This window comes from Camelus ferus, chromosome 8, assembly GCF_009834535.1.
Source record: "Camelus ferus isolate YT-003-E chromosome 8, BCGSAC_Cfer_1.0, whole genome shotgun sequence".
Classification (NCBI taxonomy): Eukaryota; Metazoa; Chordata; class Mammalia; order Artiodactyla; family Camelidae; genus Camelus; species Camelus ferus.
The window spans coordinates 45,901,452-45,919,288 of NC_045703.1; the positions used below are offsets into that span (position 1 = coordinate 45,901,452).

Here is a 17,837-nt window from a genome sequence, read left to right on the forward strand (position 1 = left end):
ACACAGCACAGAGTGTGAATCCAGCTCAACAGACCCGGGAGTGTGAGTGACCAGTTTCTGTGCACCTGCAGCCAAACTCAGACTCACTGCCATTCCCGGGCCACTTTCCACAACACTGCCAGGCACAATATGAAGACGGAAGTGGCTTCTTTTCTTTATTTCAGTCCACATCCAAAGACCAAGTGCGCAGAATTTACCCGATGTAATCAAACAGCAGAGGAGACTCCTTCTGGCCGCCTACCTGGTTGGCCCTTTGTTAACCGTTCGCTAACCATGCTCCCTTCCACACTGTGAACTCCATTCCCACCAAGGAGTGAAAAAGTCTTTGCAAGGGCAGAAGAGACTGTATTCATTGTATCCTTCATAGGACTTGGCGGTTTTAGGCAAACAGTTTAAGTACTAAATTAATACTTGTTGGCTGGTGTCTGCTCATTACTTGCCTCCCCCCTTGCCATGCCATGGTCATCTTAAAAGACCACACTTCATACTATTTTTCTTAGATTTATTTTTATTTAAGTAAGTAGCTCCAATGAGTTCTTAGATCATGAGTGGGATATAATTTTACTGCATAGGGTCATAAATTCATAAGTAGAAACCAAATGGAAAAAAATTTTTAAAGAAATACAAGTCAAATACCTGCATTTTCAATTACAAATAAATAATAGAATCCTGCAAAACAACATTCAAAACAAAAAACAACAACAACAACAAAATAGAAACACTATTTCAAAAAGATACATGTACCACAATGTTCATAGCAGTAGTATTTACAACTATCAAGATATGGAAGCAACTTAAGTGTCTATCAACATATGAACAGATAAAGAAAATGTGGGGCGCAAACACACATACACAACAGAATACTACTCACCCACAGAAAAGAAATTTTGCCATTTGCAGCAACATGGATGAACCTGGAGGGCATTATACTAAGTGAAAGGAATCAGACAGAAAGACAAATACTATATGATATCACTTATATGTGGAGTCTAAAAAATACATCAAACTAGTGAATATAACAAAAAAGAAGCAAACTCACAGATACAGAGAACTAGTGGTTATCCGTGGGGAGTCGGAGGTACAAACTACTGGGTGCAAGGTAGGCTCGAGGATGCATTGTACAACACGGGGGAATATAGCCATTATTTTGTAATAACTGTAAATGGAAAGTAACCTTTAAAAATTGTATACAAATTTTTAGAAGTTAAAAAAATTGACATAAAACTCTTCAAACAGATAAATAATAAAAATAAATTTCTTGGTTTCTATACTTGAGTGCTGGGTGGATCAAGAAGCATATGCAAAAAAGACGGAAAAAGACCTCAGAGAATGACGTGAATGCACACACACACAAACACCATGACAGATTATGGTGCACCATTCTCATTTTTAAAAGATTTGGCAGCCCCATACATAGATTTCAGAATCAGAAATACATAGAGTCAAACTCTAGTCTTCCACCAAAGCTGTAACCTTGGGCTCATTCCCGCAACTGTAAGATGCGGATCACATCATCTGCCTCGTGGGGTTGTTCTTTTCAACCATTCATTCAAATGCTTCCTGAAGAGTAAGCACACGTGCAAAGGACTTTATCCAGTGCCTTTAACATCAGAGGGGTGTTCGGCCTATCACCTTTCACTATATATCCCTTCTTCACCTAATTTTTTATTTCTGAAGGTGATGTGTTACATATATTAGAAATTAATATTTATATGATTATTTCTACCCACAAAAAGTTAATAAATCAGACTCTGGGTTTGAGAAATACAGTCACTGTAATCATGGGCCAGGCGGGATAAAAAGTCAGACCCCTTTTCCTTAGAGAAAACTGTCCAATTACGTCCGTCAGCCCTTTCTACAAAGCAATCCTTCTGTAGTGAAGACTCTTCCAGGGAATGAAGACAAGACAAAAAAGGAACAATCCCTTCTCCTGAAAATAATTACCAGTATGACTAGTCCCAGTGCTCCTATGCACATGTTAAGGGGAGACCTAGCTAAGCTTTTCTAAACTCTGCCAGATGATAAGACTCTGTCCGGCAAATTTGTTAAAAAGACAGATTTACCCACTGCCCACCGGAAACATGCTGAAACATTTTTCAAGGAAGGGACCTAAGAATCTCTATTTTAAGCGACAACTTCAGGTTATTCAAGGATTTTCTCAATGTTTCCCAAACTTTAAGGTATAATTAATAAAGCAAAGCTAAAAAGAGCTAAAATTAATGCTGGATTTCAATAAAATTTATCTTGGCTGAATAGCACTAAAAGTAAAGCACTTTGCCAGCTACTTAAGGGGAGGGACATTCATACACTCAATTCGGAACCTTTTCCTCTTCACCTTCCTATCCCCACTATGTACCCAAAGTACAAGCTCAGTAAAATATGTCTTCTGCATGAACATCCAGGTAAATAAGAAATTAATAAAAGTTACCAGGAACCCTATCACAGGTCTCCAACAAAATTAAAACTAAAATGTGGTCCTAGAAAGTCAGTGTTAGTAAATCATCTTAGAACATGAACTCAAGAGTCTATGAATCATTTGGGGTTGGGGGAAGTTAGATCTTCATCTTCACTAACCTCTAGCTGAAATTTAGCATTGCCATCAATTATGAATGTAGGAGGAAACAAGCCTGGCTCGTATCAGCAGTACCTTGAGCTCTGCCACTCACGGGAATCAAAACCATTTCCAGAGCACATTACAGTAGTTGCAGATCTTGAAACTTCATTAATGCGAATCAACATTTTGAAATCACAGTAGGGATTAGACACTGATGATGACCTCATCCCAATTTTTTGAATTAATATGTTGAACATGTTATTTATTGGCTCTCTTTGTAGGCCTGCATACTTTACTGTAACCATACATATAAAATACTGTTCTAAGAAGCAGCCCATAGAATTTACCAGACTGTTGAAGGAATCCATGGCACAAAAAAAAGTTTAAAAAAAATACAAAACAAAAACCTGCCTTGGAAGGTTACGGAAATTTTTTTAACTAAGCAACAAATAGCTGTACACATCTCTTTCTTTCACACTTAAGTCTTCCTGTTAGTTAATTAGAGAAGCTCCTTAATCCTACTCTGCCCACAACAGATCTGAGGGTGGAACAGTCTTTGTTAACGCCAAGTCTTCTGGCATTTTCCTGTAACATTTTCAACGCTGGTTCTCAGAAAAAGTGTTAAAATTAAAATGATACTCAATTATCTTCTAGGAACACTGTATAGCACAGGGAAATATATACATGATCTTGTGGTAGCTCACAGTGAAAAATAATGTGACAATGAATATATGTATGTTCATGTATAACTGAAAAATTGTGCTCTACACTGGAAATTGATACAACATTATAAACTGACTATAATTCAATTAAAAAAATTATCTTCTAGGAACAGAAACAGCTAGGAAAACATAAAAGCTTTATTATAAATCACTATATCCAAAGGATGCTGGTGTTAGAAAAAAGCCTCAGTGACTATATGATCCAAACATCCATGCAGACTGCGAACAGCCTCGCTCCCACCTAAGTGGCTCTGAGTACTGAACACATCTGCCACCATGAGCCACTTAGGTTATTAGGGCCTCCTTCTCCCTTGGCTTTTGTGACACTTCAAATTCCTATAATTCTCTCTGCCACTCAAAAGAATATTTATCTCCTAGATCAGCACTTCTCAAGCCTTAAAAGTTTACATGAAAAAGCAGATTATAAGTCAATAAATCTAGGGTGAGGACTTGAAACTACTCATTGCTACAAGCTTCTCGGTGGTGCCCATGCTACTGAGCCCTGGACTGCCCTTTGAGTAGTCAAGCCCTAGACTTTTTTTAATCTAGAAATTCCTATCTTTTCCTGAAAGCCAAATATAGAGAGACGTTTTTGAAGTCCTTTAACTAGCTTGTCAGGTAGACACCTGGACTCCACTGGCTAAAAATTCTAATTGTTGACAGCCTCCTGCAGAAAGCCCCAGTAGGTCACTGCTTTCGCATCTAAATGTTTCTCTGAATTCCTCCCCGTCACACTAAACAACTGTATCAAAAAAATGTCAAGACCCGGTCTTTTTGGGCCACCGAAGTGCTAACCTCTTGCACCTGACAAAGATGGGCAACCAGGCCCATCAACCAGCAGCATCCCGTCAGCGGTCCAAACCTGCAGCTGCCTGCCTCGGGCCACTGACCGACCATATTAATCCAGAAAACAACTCAAGATACATTCACAGAATCTTCTAGTTCCCTCCCTCCCCCAAAATATCTATCTCACCTAGTTCTCCTTCAGGCTTTATGCTAAGATCCCAGCATTAAAGTTTTTCAAAATGCTTAGCCATGCCTTCCTCACTCATGTTTGGTGCTTGTCAGCTTCGCCAGGTGAAATTAAATTTACCCAATGCACACTGTATCACCCAATGTTAAAAGAGTAATTCTAACATCTGCCTTTTCCCTTAAGAATGTATAGCACTGAAGCAGATCCCCTTTATTATTCCTCTGCCTAAATTAAGCCTACCAGAACACTAACATAATGCTGGTGGTAGCAGAAATGTTACAGGCCTCCCGTATTACAGTGAAACTTTCACTATGCATCTGGGAGAACGTGATTCCAGCTCCTGTCTGTGATATTATAAAATGTAACTGGATTGAATATAAGAATTTTATTAAATAGTTTATATACGAAAAAAAGTTTACTATTGGAGTTTTAAGTTCTACTTTTTGGGGGAGGAAATGGTCTGGCTATCAGAGAAGTGCGTTAATCAATCCTCATTAAGTTAGCTGTGGATATCAACTACACTTCAAACAAGCTCCTCTTTCAATATGGCTTGAAGCAAAATGACATAAAATCCCTGGGCCAGGTGCCAAACTCTATTAACATCAAAAATTCAAGGCAACAGCTTCCTTTTAAAGACAGTCCAAAACCCTTAATGATGGTTCCATTTGGACAAGAACACAAGAACTATACGGACTTGGAATTCCGTGTATAAAAGAGTAACACATTGCTTGATTCCATATTTTTATGAGACTGACGCACTGCCCACTGCGCTGAGGGGACTTGATTCCATATTTTTAATGAAATTTTCCATAGTAAAGTTTACATGAGTTCTCTACAGACATTAAAAAGTTCTAACATTAATAATGAGATTTTCACACTCAAGAGTGAAGTGAAAGGCTTCCAATCGTGGGAGAGATAGCGTTGCACGAAAATAAAAATTAGACTCCGTCTCCATGGAAAATTTTTATACAAATAACCATGGCTTTACCTCACTTTCATATTGTACTATGCTGAAATGATAAGTGACTAAAACTTCTATAAATACAGATAATATTCAGCATGAAAAAGAAAGTCGTTTCAATTCCTATATCCTATAGCAGCCTATTATCGAAACTGCATGTGCTGAGTTGGTACAACAGTAATAATTTTCTGTGGAAAAAATTGAATATGATACAAATCTATACTGGAAAAATAAGAGTTCTTCTGCCTAGGTGTCTTGAAGACTGGGTTTTGACTACAAGAGCAAGAAGGAATAGAAAGTTATACAACACAGAAGTTAGGAAGGCAAATCAGATTATCTATGAATAAATATATTGCCAATTACATATGAGCATTCACTTTCTGAAAGTAAATATTTCAGAAAGGACACCTCACTGTTTATCCTCCCAATGTTCTATAATTAAAACTTATGTAACAAAGTGTGTGCCTAATTTTGTGGGCATTTTCATCTCAAATTTTGTAAGAGAAACTACAAAGTAAAATAAGGAATTATGAGTTCCTTGTCTAGCATTAGCATTTTTTTGTCAACAGGAGTTCTATGGTGAACCCCCTCTCAACTTTACCTTAACATTCTTGGCCTTAATGACCTTAACCCCTCCTTGACCTCAGCCATCCCTTTTCATGGCTGAACACTCAGTCTTGTCACCATACAGACTTCTCCACCTCATTAGACCTCATCGTTCCATTCTCAGACGCAACCACTTCCTCTCAAAAGTCTTCTACCTGCTGATTCCCAGTCCACCTGCCCTTCCACTTCAACCTGACTTTCATCCCTTTGCCCCAGTCATTTTCTCCCAGCCTATTAGCCCATTTCAGCACTTCAGTTATATTCCTTCCTGTGAATAATAGGCTTGATTATCAGGATCTCCAGTTTTCAGTCTTTTGTCCTCTCACTGTACACAACCACTGTGAATTTAGTCAACTCCCCTTTAATATCTCGTTTCCCCACTATTATACCCAGGCTGCAGATAGCAATTAGAGAAAAACACACACCAATGTATTTGGCTGCCATCACAATGTCATGGTCTGCAATCTTTGCCGGACTGTCAGCCATCCACATCCTCGTCTTCAGTAGTCTGCCTCTCAGAGTCTCCACTGCTGCCCTGGTCACCCTTAGCAAATGATTTTACCCTCTATTTCACAGAGATTTTAGGCTGCATTTTAGTTCAGATTCATTTACATCTGCACCACTCCTTATCCTGCTGCTTGCAGACACAGGGGATATGGGCACCCTCTTTATTCAAGGCTTATCCTCTTGACTATGGAAACTTCCATCATCATCACTTTCCTTGCTCTTTAACCTCACCCTTTCTTTGGGCTGTCTCAGAGCCAAAGTCAAAATTACCTCCATCCCAGCAAATCTGTCAACCCCAAAACCCTCAGTAAACTCCCTGCACTGTCATGTATAATGGCCACCAGTCACAAGAGGCTATTTAAATTTAGATTTTTATAATTAAATAAAATTTAACTTCATTTCCTCAGTCACACCAGCCATATTTCAAGTGCGCAATAGCTGTATGTGGCCAGTAGCTGCCGTACTAGACAGAGCAGGTCTAGAACATCTCATCTTCATGAAAAGTACTGTATTCGCTAGTATCCCTCTCCCATCTGTCTTCTCTGTATAGTCAAGCTTATTTATATAACAGTTTACACCTGCTCTCAAATTCTTCAGTGTTAACCTTCCCCAGCCCTCACTCACCCCGATGCACAAGCATCATCTAGCCAACAGCTACCAGCATTTCCAACTTAGCAAAATGAAAATGAGATTCCACCTCTGACCCCTAACCCCAAACTGCTGCTCCCTCTCCAAAGTTCCTCTGTAAAAGTCTCCAACAAGTCACCCAGCTACCCAAGTCTGAAACTTGGGACCTATCCTCCACCCCTCCGTTGCCCTCAAACTCGGAGACGATCGGTCACAAAGTCTGGTGGACACCACCTACTCAGCGTCTCTGTCTCTTGTTTTCACTCCTAATGTCACTGCCCCAGGTTCTACCACCTCTGGACTAGACCTTCTTGCCTCCAGTCTCAGTTCCCAATCTCTCTCTACACCACAAACATCTTATTTTGTCTGAAATAAAAATCTTACCATGTCACTTTCTATTTAACATCCTTCACAACAGACTAAAAAGCTAGATTCCTTTGCACAAGACACAAAAAAAAATGACCTGTGCCTAACTTTCCCATAATCTCCATCAGCCCTCCCCACAAAGCTGCCCCAAATAAATCTATGACATAAGTTAAAACACTGTCCTTACTGAGAAAATACAGCTTCAATACAAGTCCCCAATTCTTCCTTCCAACTTGCCACCTGCTCAGAGGCCCCTCCCGTTGAAAGGCTCTGACGCCGCCACCTCCTCCAGCCCTGTCAAACAACTTGAAATGCCTCACGCCACCAGGATCAATCACACTGGACTCAATACCTTTTTTCTGTGCACTGTCCCTTCCCTGCCCACAGCCAGAATGCTGGTCACAGTTCTCCATTTCTACTATAGAATGTCAATATTAAACTGCTAAGATCATTTCCAACATTTACAGAACTGCCTTTTTATAACATTGTGAAATATTCATACCATAATTAGGTAGTAAGACTTAAAGAGTCTCCTCTCTAGTCACTAATCAATGTTCAGCTAGCATTTAGGACAGGGAATGCCAAGTTCTACCCCTGAACTGAGTTACATTACTGGAAGCCTATATACTCGGATAATATTAGCCTGACTGCTATAATCTGAATGTCTGTGTCCCCCTCAAATTCAAATGTTGAAATCCTAATGCCCAATGTGATAGATTAGCAGGCAGGGCCCCTGGAACAATTAGGTCATGAGGGTGGAGCTTTCACGATTGGGGTTAGTGCCCTTGTAAGAGAGGATTCAGAGAACCCTCTCCCACCTCCACCACGTGAGGACACAGCAAGAAGGCACTGTCTGTGAACAAGGAAGCAGGCGCTCACCAGGGACCATCTGCCAGTGCTCTGATCTGGGACTTCCCAGCCTCCAGAAATGTGAGAAATGAATTTCTGCTGTTTATAAGCCACCCAGTCTCTGATACTTGGTTATAGCAGCCCAAAAGGACTAAGACACTGACCAAAAAGTTCACAATCTATTTTCTGTCCCAAGATATCTGAGGGGTATGACACATCCGACCCAGTAACACAGCCCCAACACCCTTCAATCCTGTATGTAAACAGTAATGGCAGTACTTTTAAACTAGGGAAGACTGATGGCATGCCCAGTGAGCCTAAGTGTCAGGATGAGTGTGAGTGAGTGAGTGAGTGAGTGAGTGTGTGTGTGTGTGTGTGTGTGTGAACAGCGGGGATAAGAGAGAGAGAAATAAAAATTCTGAGTTGGAAATTCATCTCCCGGATGTTCTGACAGGAAGGAAAAAGTCCGTTTTGAAAAGCACCAGCATGGACTCACAGAATCACCATCAGCAGTCAGGTCACCCCTTAAATTTACTGACACCATTACAGAAACATCAACTGGAAAGCCAATCATGAGAACACCCCTCATACATACACGAAGTCTTGCAGGGTGACTTCGAGAATTTAAGACGAAAAAGTCCTCTAAGGCAAGATTATATTCTTCTACTTTTCCAGTCGTGACCACTATAAAATACTGAACCCTTTTTACCTTGACTGATGGAAACTTTAGAATGACTGCATTTTCTATTTTTTTCTTCCTACTTTGCCTGGTTTTGAATCTTATCTTCAATATTTACTGCCTAGGCGGCCTTAGGTGAATTATTAACTTCTCTATGCCTCAACTTTATCCATCTATAAAGTGTGGTTGATACTACCTACCTTTTAGGGTTATTCTGAGAACCATATGAGACAATACATGTGAAATGCTTCAAACAGTGCTTGCTGCGTTGCAGGAATTTCAGAATGATTAGCTATTAAGTCATGTCTGTTTTATTTGGAATTTTTTTAAATGGTAAAAGCCGCCTCAGACTCTTTTAAATAAGTATACCTGACTACAAGCCTCAATATTAAATATGACATTCCCATCAGGAAGTAATACCATCCCACTGCACTCCGTATTGCTCAGATAGATTCCACCTGGGGTACCTGTTCTATGCTAGCCATCATTTTTTAAGGCATAGCCAAAATTAAATCTACTGATTTATTTGTTCTCCCAAAAGTAGTTATCTGACCTAAAACTCAACAACCTGACACTGCACTTGTGATGTCCCCAGCCATCATCCCCACATAGGCCTCCCCTCTTCTCCATCCCTCTAGAAACTCAAGGCCTTATTCTTGGAGCTTGTCATCTCTCACACCCCATCAATAATCAGACTGATTCTATCTCCTTCCTAAACGTCTCCTAAATCATTTGCAGGTCTACTTTCACTCCCAGAACCTCAGCTAAGGCTCCTTTTGTGCTCTGGGTGAGCAATCCTGCTCAAGTTCCCTCTCGTCCCAGTCCCTCTCTCAAAGTGACCTTTTTAAAGGCAAGACTGATCGTCTTATGTCACTGCTTCAGCCCATCAATGACTTACAATTTTTCTTAGGATAAAGAAGAGCTCCCAAGCCTTGATATATAGCCTAGATGGCCCTGCATGATCTGAACCCTATCAATACCCAGTCTCCCCCAACTAACCACAGCAGACTTCTTTCCAATTTTCAAGCAGTCAACTACTCTTGCCCCAGGGCCCTTCACTCAAAGCCCACTCACACTTCAGGTCTCTGCTTAAGCAACATTCTCTCCTAAGAGGTCTTTCCCATTAATAACCTGAATCTTCCCTGCAGAGTAGCAATCAAAATCTGCTAACTGTGTATTTCACTTTATTCTGTCTTCTCAGCAAGAACCTAAGCAGGGACATCCACGAAGGCAGGGTCTATGTCTTAATCTTCACTGCTGGAGTCGCAGCAGTACGCTGGTTTTCTCACAAATAGTATTTTTAAATTGTGGTTTTAAACAAAACAAAACAAAACAAAAAAAAAAAACACGTAACTTAAAATTTACCATCTTAATTTTTAGTGTACAGTTCAGCAGCACTAACTATATTCACACTGTTGTGCAAGAGATTCTAGAACTTTTCATCTTGCAAAACAAACTCTATACCCACTGAACAACTCCCCCATTCTTCCCTCCCCCCCCCAGTCCCCAGTAACCACAGAACAGGGCAAGGAACACCTTCACCCCACACAACCACCAATGTGCTCAGGAAGGCAAATCTCTCTGTCTCAAACCTCCAGACGAGTACACATGGGATCTCCTAATATTCCTTCCAATATGCCTCCCTCCCTGCTTTTCAGGCAATTTAATTCCTATAATACAGGTGCACTCAAGAGCTAAAAATTCAACATAAAAATTTTAAGCTCTTTTTTTTTTAACTGAAGTACAGTCAATTTACAATGTTGTGTCAGTCTCTGGTGTATAGCATGGTAATTCAGTTATATACATGCACACACATATATTATACATATATATTCTTTTTCATTCAACATAAAAATTTTAAAACCAGTTCTTTCAGTTTCTAATCATTAACATAGGATAAGACATTCCATTCTGTCTGCTTGTAAGAGGAAAAGCAGACACACACACAGTAGCAAAAAGTTATACATGAAACCACAAGTCTTTAATCTTTACCAAGTTTCTACAATGAACATAAAATATGTAATAAAAACATAAGTTATTCTAAAGTTAAATTTTACACTGGTTAAAAGAAAAACACTGTACTTTCCTAAGATGATATAAACAAACTTAAAATAATATCACTTACTTTCTGCTCAGGGATTTCCTGAAACGAAAGTCCAAAGTAGTCCTTCTCCAAGAGATTGAGATGTTCACACACTTTGTCAAATAACACTTGTCCCTTAGCACGTTTCTGAGGAAAGAGAAATAATATATTTACTTTTCAAGAACTACAGAGTCCCTGAGTACTGTAAATAAAGAGCATCATATTAGGAAACATTATTTAGCATAAATTAATATGAAATATTTATTTTCCAATACTCTTTTATAACAATATCAAAAAGTGGTAACTTTTTCACTTTAGACTCCCCCCGACACAAAGCATAAATTCTAAAATGAAAGCATGCTCAGCCAGATGCTCTATGCTTTACTGCTACTCCATGTAAATACTTTAAAAACTAAAAAAAGTAAAATGCCAAGACATGGAAATAACCTAAACATCCATTGACAGATGACTGGACAAAGAAGTTATGGTATATTTACACAATGGAATACTACTCAGCCATAAAAAATAAAATAATGCCATTTACAGCAACATGGATGGACCTGGAGTATTTCATTCTAAGTGAAGTAAGCCAGAAAGAGAAAGAAAAATACCATACGATATCACTTATATGTGGAATCAAAAAAAAAAAAAAAGAGGTGGCAGGGAGAAGATAAATGAACTTATTTACAAAGCAGAAACAGACTCACAGACATAGAAAACAAACCTATGGCTACTGGGGAGGAAGAGAGTGGGAAAGGATAAGTTGAGAGTTTGAGATTTGCAGATACTTTATTAGATAAACAGCAAGTTCATACTGTATAGCACAGGGAACTATATTCAAAACCTTGTAGTAACTTATGAAAGAGAATATGAAAATGAATATATGTATGTTCCTATATGACTGAAGCATTATACTGTGCACCAGAAATTGACACAATGTTGTAAACTGACTATACTTCAATAAAAATACATATTTAAAAATAAATAAAGTAAAATGCTAAGAGTTCATTTATTTGTTTTTAGAATAGTCAAAAATATGTCCAAACTGCCTCCCTCAGTTCCTTGAGGTCACATCTACAAGGTGTACACTCCCCAGGAAAATCATTTAGCTCTACTCCTCAATGTCTTCCCAAAGGATTGATCTAGTCAGCACTTAAGTTTGATTTTTGTTCTGAGATATTTGTAGAATAGAAATTTTTTTCAATACGAGCTACACTTTTTCTCAAGAACAGTACGGCATCCACTCTTAAAACAAATCTTAAAAATAGAAGGTAATAGAACTGAGACAGTAAATTAGCTGCTTCTACGGCACTAACATTTTTGCTGTGCTTTGTTGTGTTTTTCCATTTAAGGAGCTGCTATCAACAGAGATATAAAAGCCTGCGACAGCTGTAGAAGAAAAGCTCATTGCTTAATCAATGGCAAAACATAAAGTGGTGACTCGTTTCCAATTACGATGCACATCCCTGGGAATGCCCAACTGCAAGGTCCCGTCAGACACACGCCTCCTTCCCCTGCATGGACATGAGCAAGCCCTGGACAGCGAGTGAGAAATGAACATGCCAGTAGACTTTTTATCATCAAGATGAATGTCCTCACACTACTGAGATGTGTACTACTTAGTTCATCCAGTATGTGCAAATAAACACTTACCACACAAACATCTTTAAAAATGGAGTAATGTATAAAAGACATTCAATTTCAAATCAGCACAACTCTGGTAAGGAATTTCAAAAGAGTGTCTTCACAAAAACTCGATTAAAGTGTGTGATTCTCTCCTCTAACCTTTGCTTCCTCCTCTGTGGGAGCAGAGGTAAGAAATCCATGCTTTGAAAGATTTGTGAAGGAGAATCTGGAACTTTTATTATCAAACCTTTTATAGTAACATTTCTCTTAAAAAAATGAATTACATTAAATAGTAGAGGAAAAAGGGAGAAAACCACAGAGATTACATGGTTTCTACATTACAAGCAGTGTGCTATCCACATCACTACAGATTCAAAAAATTGCTAAGTACATGTAAAAATTACTAAGTACACGTGAAACAGGTATGTCTACATATTTAAAGTACATACAGGGGGAGGGTATAACTCAGTGGTAGAGTGAATGCCTAACATGCACAAGGTCCTGGGTTCAATCTCCAGTACCTCCATTAAGCAAACAGATGAATAAACCTAATTACATCCTCCCCCAAAAGAGATTAAATAATAAATAAATAAAAATTTAAAAAATAATAATAAAGTACATACAAATCCAGTGTAGTAAATGAGAGTATTGGGCTCCAGATTCCAAATATCAAAGTTCCAAACACATTTCCATTATTTATAATCTACGTGACCAGGGATACGACATTTAACTTCTATTTGCCTTAATTTGCACATCTGTGAAATGGGGATAACAGAACCTACCACAAAGGGTGTGGGAAGTACTAAATGAGTTGTAATACATAATGAGAGCTTAGAACAGCGTGGGGCACGTAGTAACAGCTTAATCAATATTGGCTCTTATAAGCTGGAGAGTTTTATAACATGAAAAATAACTCATTTCACTTACATGAAATTTTGCATTAAACTTTTTAAATGAAAGGTTCTGAATTTCATTATCTAATCTGTATGTAACTATTAACCTATGTAATTAAGACTCTGAATTTGGAGGTATTTTAAATTAACCTGATGAGAAGGTGGCTCATATCATGACAGTTACTTTCTTAAATGTGCAGTTAAATCTACTGTCTATTCTTTATAGGAGCCCCAAGTAGATATGAGGAGATTTGGCTGCAGAAAACGGCAAAGAATATTATAAAGGTAATGAATGATCTAAGATAGAGTTTGCTTTCTCTGTCATTCTTTTGAACAACATTATGCACTCTTGAATCTCCAGTGAGTAGAAGACTGCCCGGTAAAATAGGTGCTTGTTGAGTCAACTGAAAATGCAAAATTACAGTGTACTATATGCAACACACTCATTTTAAATGAGGTGATACTTAACCCACACAAAATCATTTTAAACGAGGTGATAGCAGCTGACCATATAGCTACAATTTCAGCACCTACTTTGTCATCAGGGAGTGCCCTTATCTGAGACAACAAAGTGAGAGAACTACCATAGCTCCTGCCAGATCTACCTGCTCACCATCCGCCACGCATCTATAATGTGGTATAAATGAGTCGCAGAAGATACTTTATTTACCATAAAAGCCAAGAATACCTTCTTATTCAGAAAGACATTAAGAACTCAATGGAAGCTTATATAAGAAGTTGACCTTTAATCAGATATGGTTCCTGAACAAACTGACCACTTCTTGGAAAACCTGGACTAAATGACAACTGCTTTCAAATAAGCTAACGGCTGAAACTGATCACCTATAGAAATTGTGGAGAAATATGACTGTCAAAGGAGACTCATGCTATTTTATTTGGTTAAAATGCTATTTGAAATTAGGGTAAAAAGAACAGTTACGACAATTGATGTCTATAAATACATACTTCACTTCAAAGAGAAAAAAACACATTCCAACACTGGCTTACAGTCAATTTTTATTAATAAATCATACTTTCTCACTCATTTCCATTACAAAAATAGAAACATGCTCTCATAGACAGAATTCCCCTAAAAGAGTAAGAGAAAAACATCCACAAAGCTCACCACCACAATTTGGTGGGGAGTCCGCATGGGGGCTGGAGTCAGACCCAGTCCCTCCCTCATTCCACATTTTGTGAGCACTTTACTATTACTGGATGACTGTGACAATGGACAAGCCACTTAGTCTCCTTAACTATAAGATGAGATCACAGCTCTCTCACAGCTCCCTGTGAGGGTCAAATTAGCCCAGTAAGAGAGTGTATGTCAAAGTGCCAAACCAAGTGCCTCACTCAATCACAGCAGAATTCTATTCCCCACTGTCTTTCATTAGACCACATCTAACAAACACCAAAATATCTTCTAGATGCTCAGATTGCTTCTCTACTGTTCTCTTCTTCCCTCTCCAGGAAACAGGTATTTTAAACGCTTGATAAGATCTTAACCACACACATACATTACTTAAGCTTCCATTCAGCATCTCCACCCTCAATGAACTCAAAGACTGGCTGAAAGACAAAAACGCAACAATACTACGAGGTCTGTGCTGAAAGATGCACATACAAAGTGCTACGGGAACACCAAGAACAGAATGAGCAACAGCATCTGAGAAACAGCATAGCTTCACCAAGACTGTCGCACCTGAAATGACTCTTACACAAGGGAATGATTTTAAGGCAGAGAGACAGCATAATCAAAAAACTTATTTTTCACTTTGGATGTTTATAAAGTCTGACGGAGCCCGTTTCTATTCAGAAGACACTGGAGGTTACAGAAAGATGAAAACAGAAATGACAATGTAGTGGTTAACATTGCTAGTTATACTGCCCCACTCTCAGATGACTACAAGGGCATATATTGATCCTGAATCTCATATGTATCAGTTCCTATGTTAAGACATTGGGAAAACAATAAGAAATAAGACATATTCAGTCTCAGGAACTTTACATTTGAATGGCAGACACAGAAAATAAAAGAAGCCTACCTCCTTCAAAAAAAAAAAAAAAAGTCCTATGACTCTAACTCTCCAGACTTAGCTAAGTACCTGGTCCAACTGATCCAAAGAACACTGATCAGTAACCTATGAAATACAAGAACTCTACCCAAAGACAATGTCTCACTCTGCAGATAGATTACCAGATACAATCACATCTTCACTCAGGGAGCTTAAATACAAGATAGATACACACATAAACACACACGCACACACACACACAGTAGACTGTGTGAACACAGAAGGAGAGACAGTGAGAAGACAGTATGCAGATATGCAGATGCCAAGGGTAGCAGGAGGCAGACCTGTATTTGCCAAAGTATGTTTCATTGTCCCCACTGGTCCCAGGAGATGCCTCACATGTACACCCACATGCCCCAAAAGGGAGCAGAGTGGGGCAAGGAAAATTCTGCTTAATGTAGATAACTACCGAGTATCAAAACTCCTATTTGCATGTAAGATACCCTAAGAAATTCTATGATTAAAAAAAAAACTTGTTCACCATCATTCAATCTGATGTTTCCCGAAATCATTTGGCTAAATAAACGACTATCTTTTTTAACACAACACTTACTTATTTCACAGCAGAATTACTGATCTACAGACCATACCTCAAGAAACGAGGGAAAGAAAAATTACCATGATATGGCCCTTCAAGCACATTTGGAGACTGGTATTAACATTATCTTTTTGACTTCAAAGTGACCAAAAAGAGAATTCAGTTTAAAATGCTCCCAGATTGGACAGACCCAGCTGTTTGGCTGAAGCAAACGATTCCCACAGATAAAATCCCAATAAATATGATCAACAAGATTAAAAACGCATAAGGAAATCACTTACTATTACTGAGCACTAGACATGGTATCAGAATCAGATAGTAAAGATATTCAGAGACTCCAGATGGTGGAGTTATCAAGTACAGAACATAAAATTAGTATGTTTTTATATATTTAAAGAAATACATGAATATTTTTAAATATCAAGAAAAAAGTAACTATCAAAAAGTGGATTCTGAAAACAACCAATTAGAACATCTAGACATAATGCTATACTAATTAAATTATAATCCAAAACGGACAGTGTCTGATACAGTTGGAGAGAAAACCAGTGAAGTGGAAGACAAAGCTGAAAAACTATCCAGAATGCAGCACAGGCAGATGAAAACTTGGAAAGAACTTCACAGGCATGTAAGATAGAAGAGGGGTCTACATGTACCTCCCCAGAATTCTAGATGAAGACAACAGAGAGAATAAGGGAGAGGTAATATTAAAAGACATAACAGCTGATAAATACTAAAACTCTCAAATTAAACAAACTCAATGAATCTCTAGCCAGATTAAATAAAATCCATTAACCTACAATCACTTTACTAGGCTCTAACATTCAAACAATTTTGACATGCATTATTTAAAAATAACAGATATTACAAAGCCATCAAGACAAGAGGGAAAGAAACATGAGCTAGAAAACAAGGAGTGAAAAAGAAAGTTATAACGAAAAACCCAGAAAAGTTACTCTTAAAAAAAACCTAAAACTGATCTGCCTTGGAAGAAAATTCAAAAAGGCAAAAAAAAGAGGCATATTTCTTCCTATCTCATAAAGAAAACATATCAGATTATCAGTAGACATATTAAATGCTCCAAGTTATTACCTTTTGTAAGCATGAATCTGTAATCAAGCTTGCTTGAGTATGACCCCCATGGCTCACAACTTCTTTTTCGCCTTCAGGCTGTTCACAACTCTCTCCATAAATGATTTTCATCATTTGGGGGCGAGGAACCAAGACACAACTCATAATCGTAGCACATAAAAATGCTGGGGGGGGGGGGAGGTGTAGCTCAAGTGGTAGAGCACATGCTTAGCATGCATAAGGTCCTGGGTTCAATCCCCAGTACCTCCCCTAAAAATAAATAAATAAACTTAAAAAAAAAAAGTGTGGGGGCATGCAAGTTGAAACTGTTCTTTCCCCTCCCAGAGTCTGGAAGGGATCACCTTTCGTGAGCATCACCAATCCTTGACAATCAGGAATAAAGGTCCCATAACAGAATGGTGTGACATGGACCTGAACGCCAGGCAAGTTAACTTAACTTCGCTGTGCCTCAGCTTCCTCTCTTTAAAATAAAAATATCCACCTCATGACAGTGATAAGAGAATTAAATGAGGTATATTTAAAGTACTTAACAAAATGTTTGACACATTCCATGAATTCATTAAAAGGCAGCTGAAAGCACAGGGTTGCTTCTGGGTTGCTCTAAAATAATCACTGCTTTTTAATACACTTATTAAGAGCTTCCACAGTTATTTCATCCAATCTCATTTTACAAATGAGAAAACTGA

At 38.4% G+C, this 17,837-nt stretch overlaps 1 protein-coding gene across 15 annotated transcripts in view; it reads right to left on the minus strand.

Moving 5' to 3' along the window:
* The window catches only part of EPB41L2 (erythrocyte membrane protein band 4.1 like 2), a 196,034-nt gene that overhangs the window by 68,650 nt on the left and 109,547 nt on the right, over positions 1–17,837 (minus strand). For all 15 annotated transcript variants that reach the window (XM_032484921.1, XM_032484920.1, XM_032484918.1 and 12 more), the window contains one exon: positions 10,970–11,074. In XM_032484921.1, the coding sequence (XP_032340812.1) occupies positions 10,970–11,074 (105 nt within the window). The remainder of the gene's footprint in view (positions 1–10,969; positions 11,075–17,837) is intronic.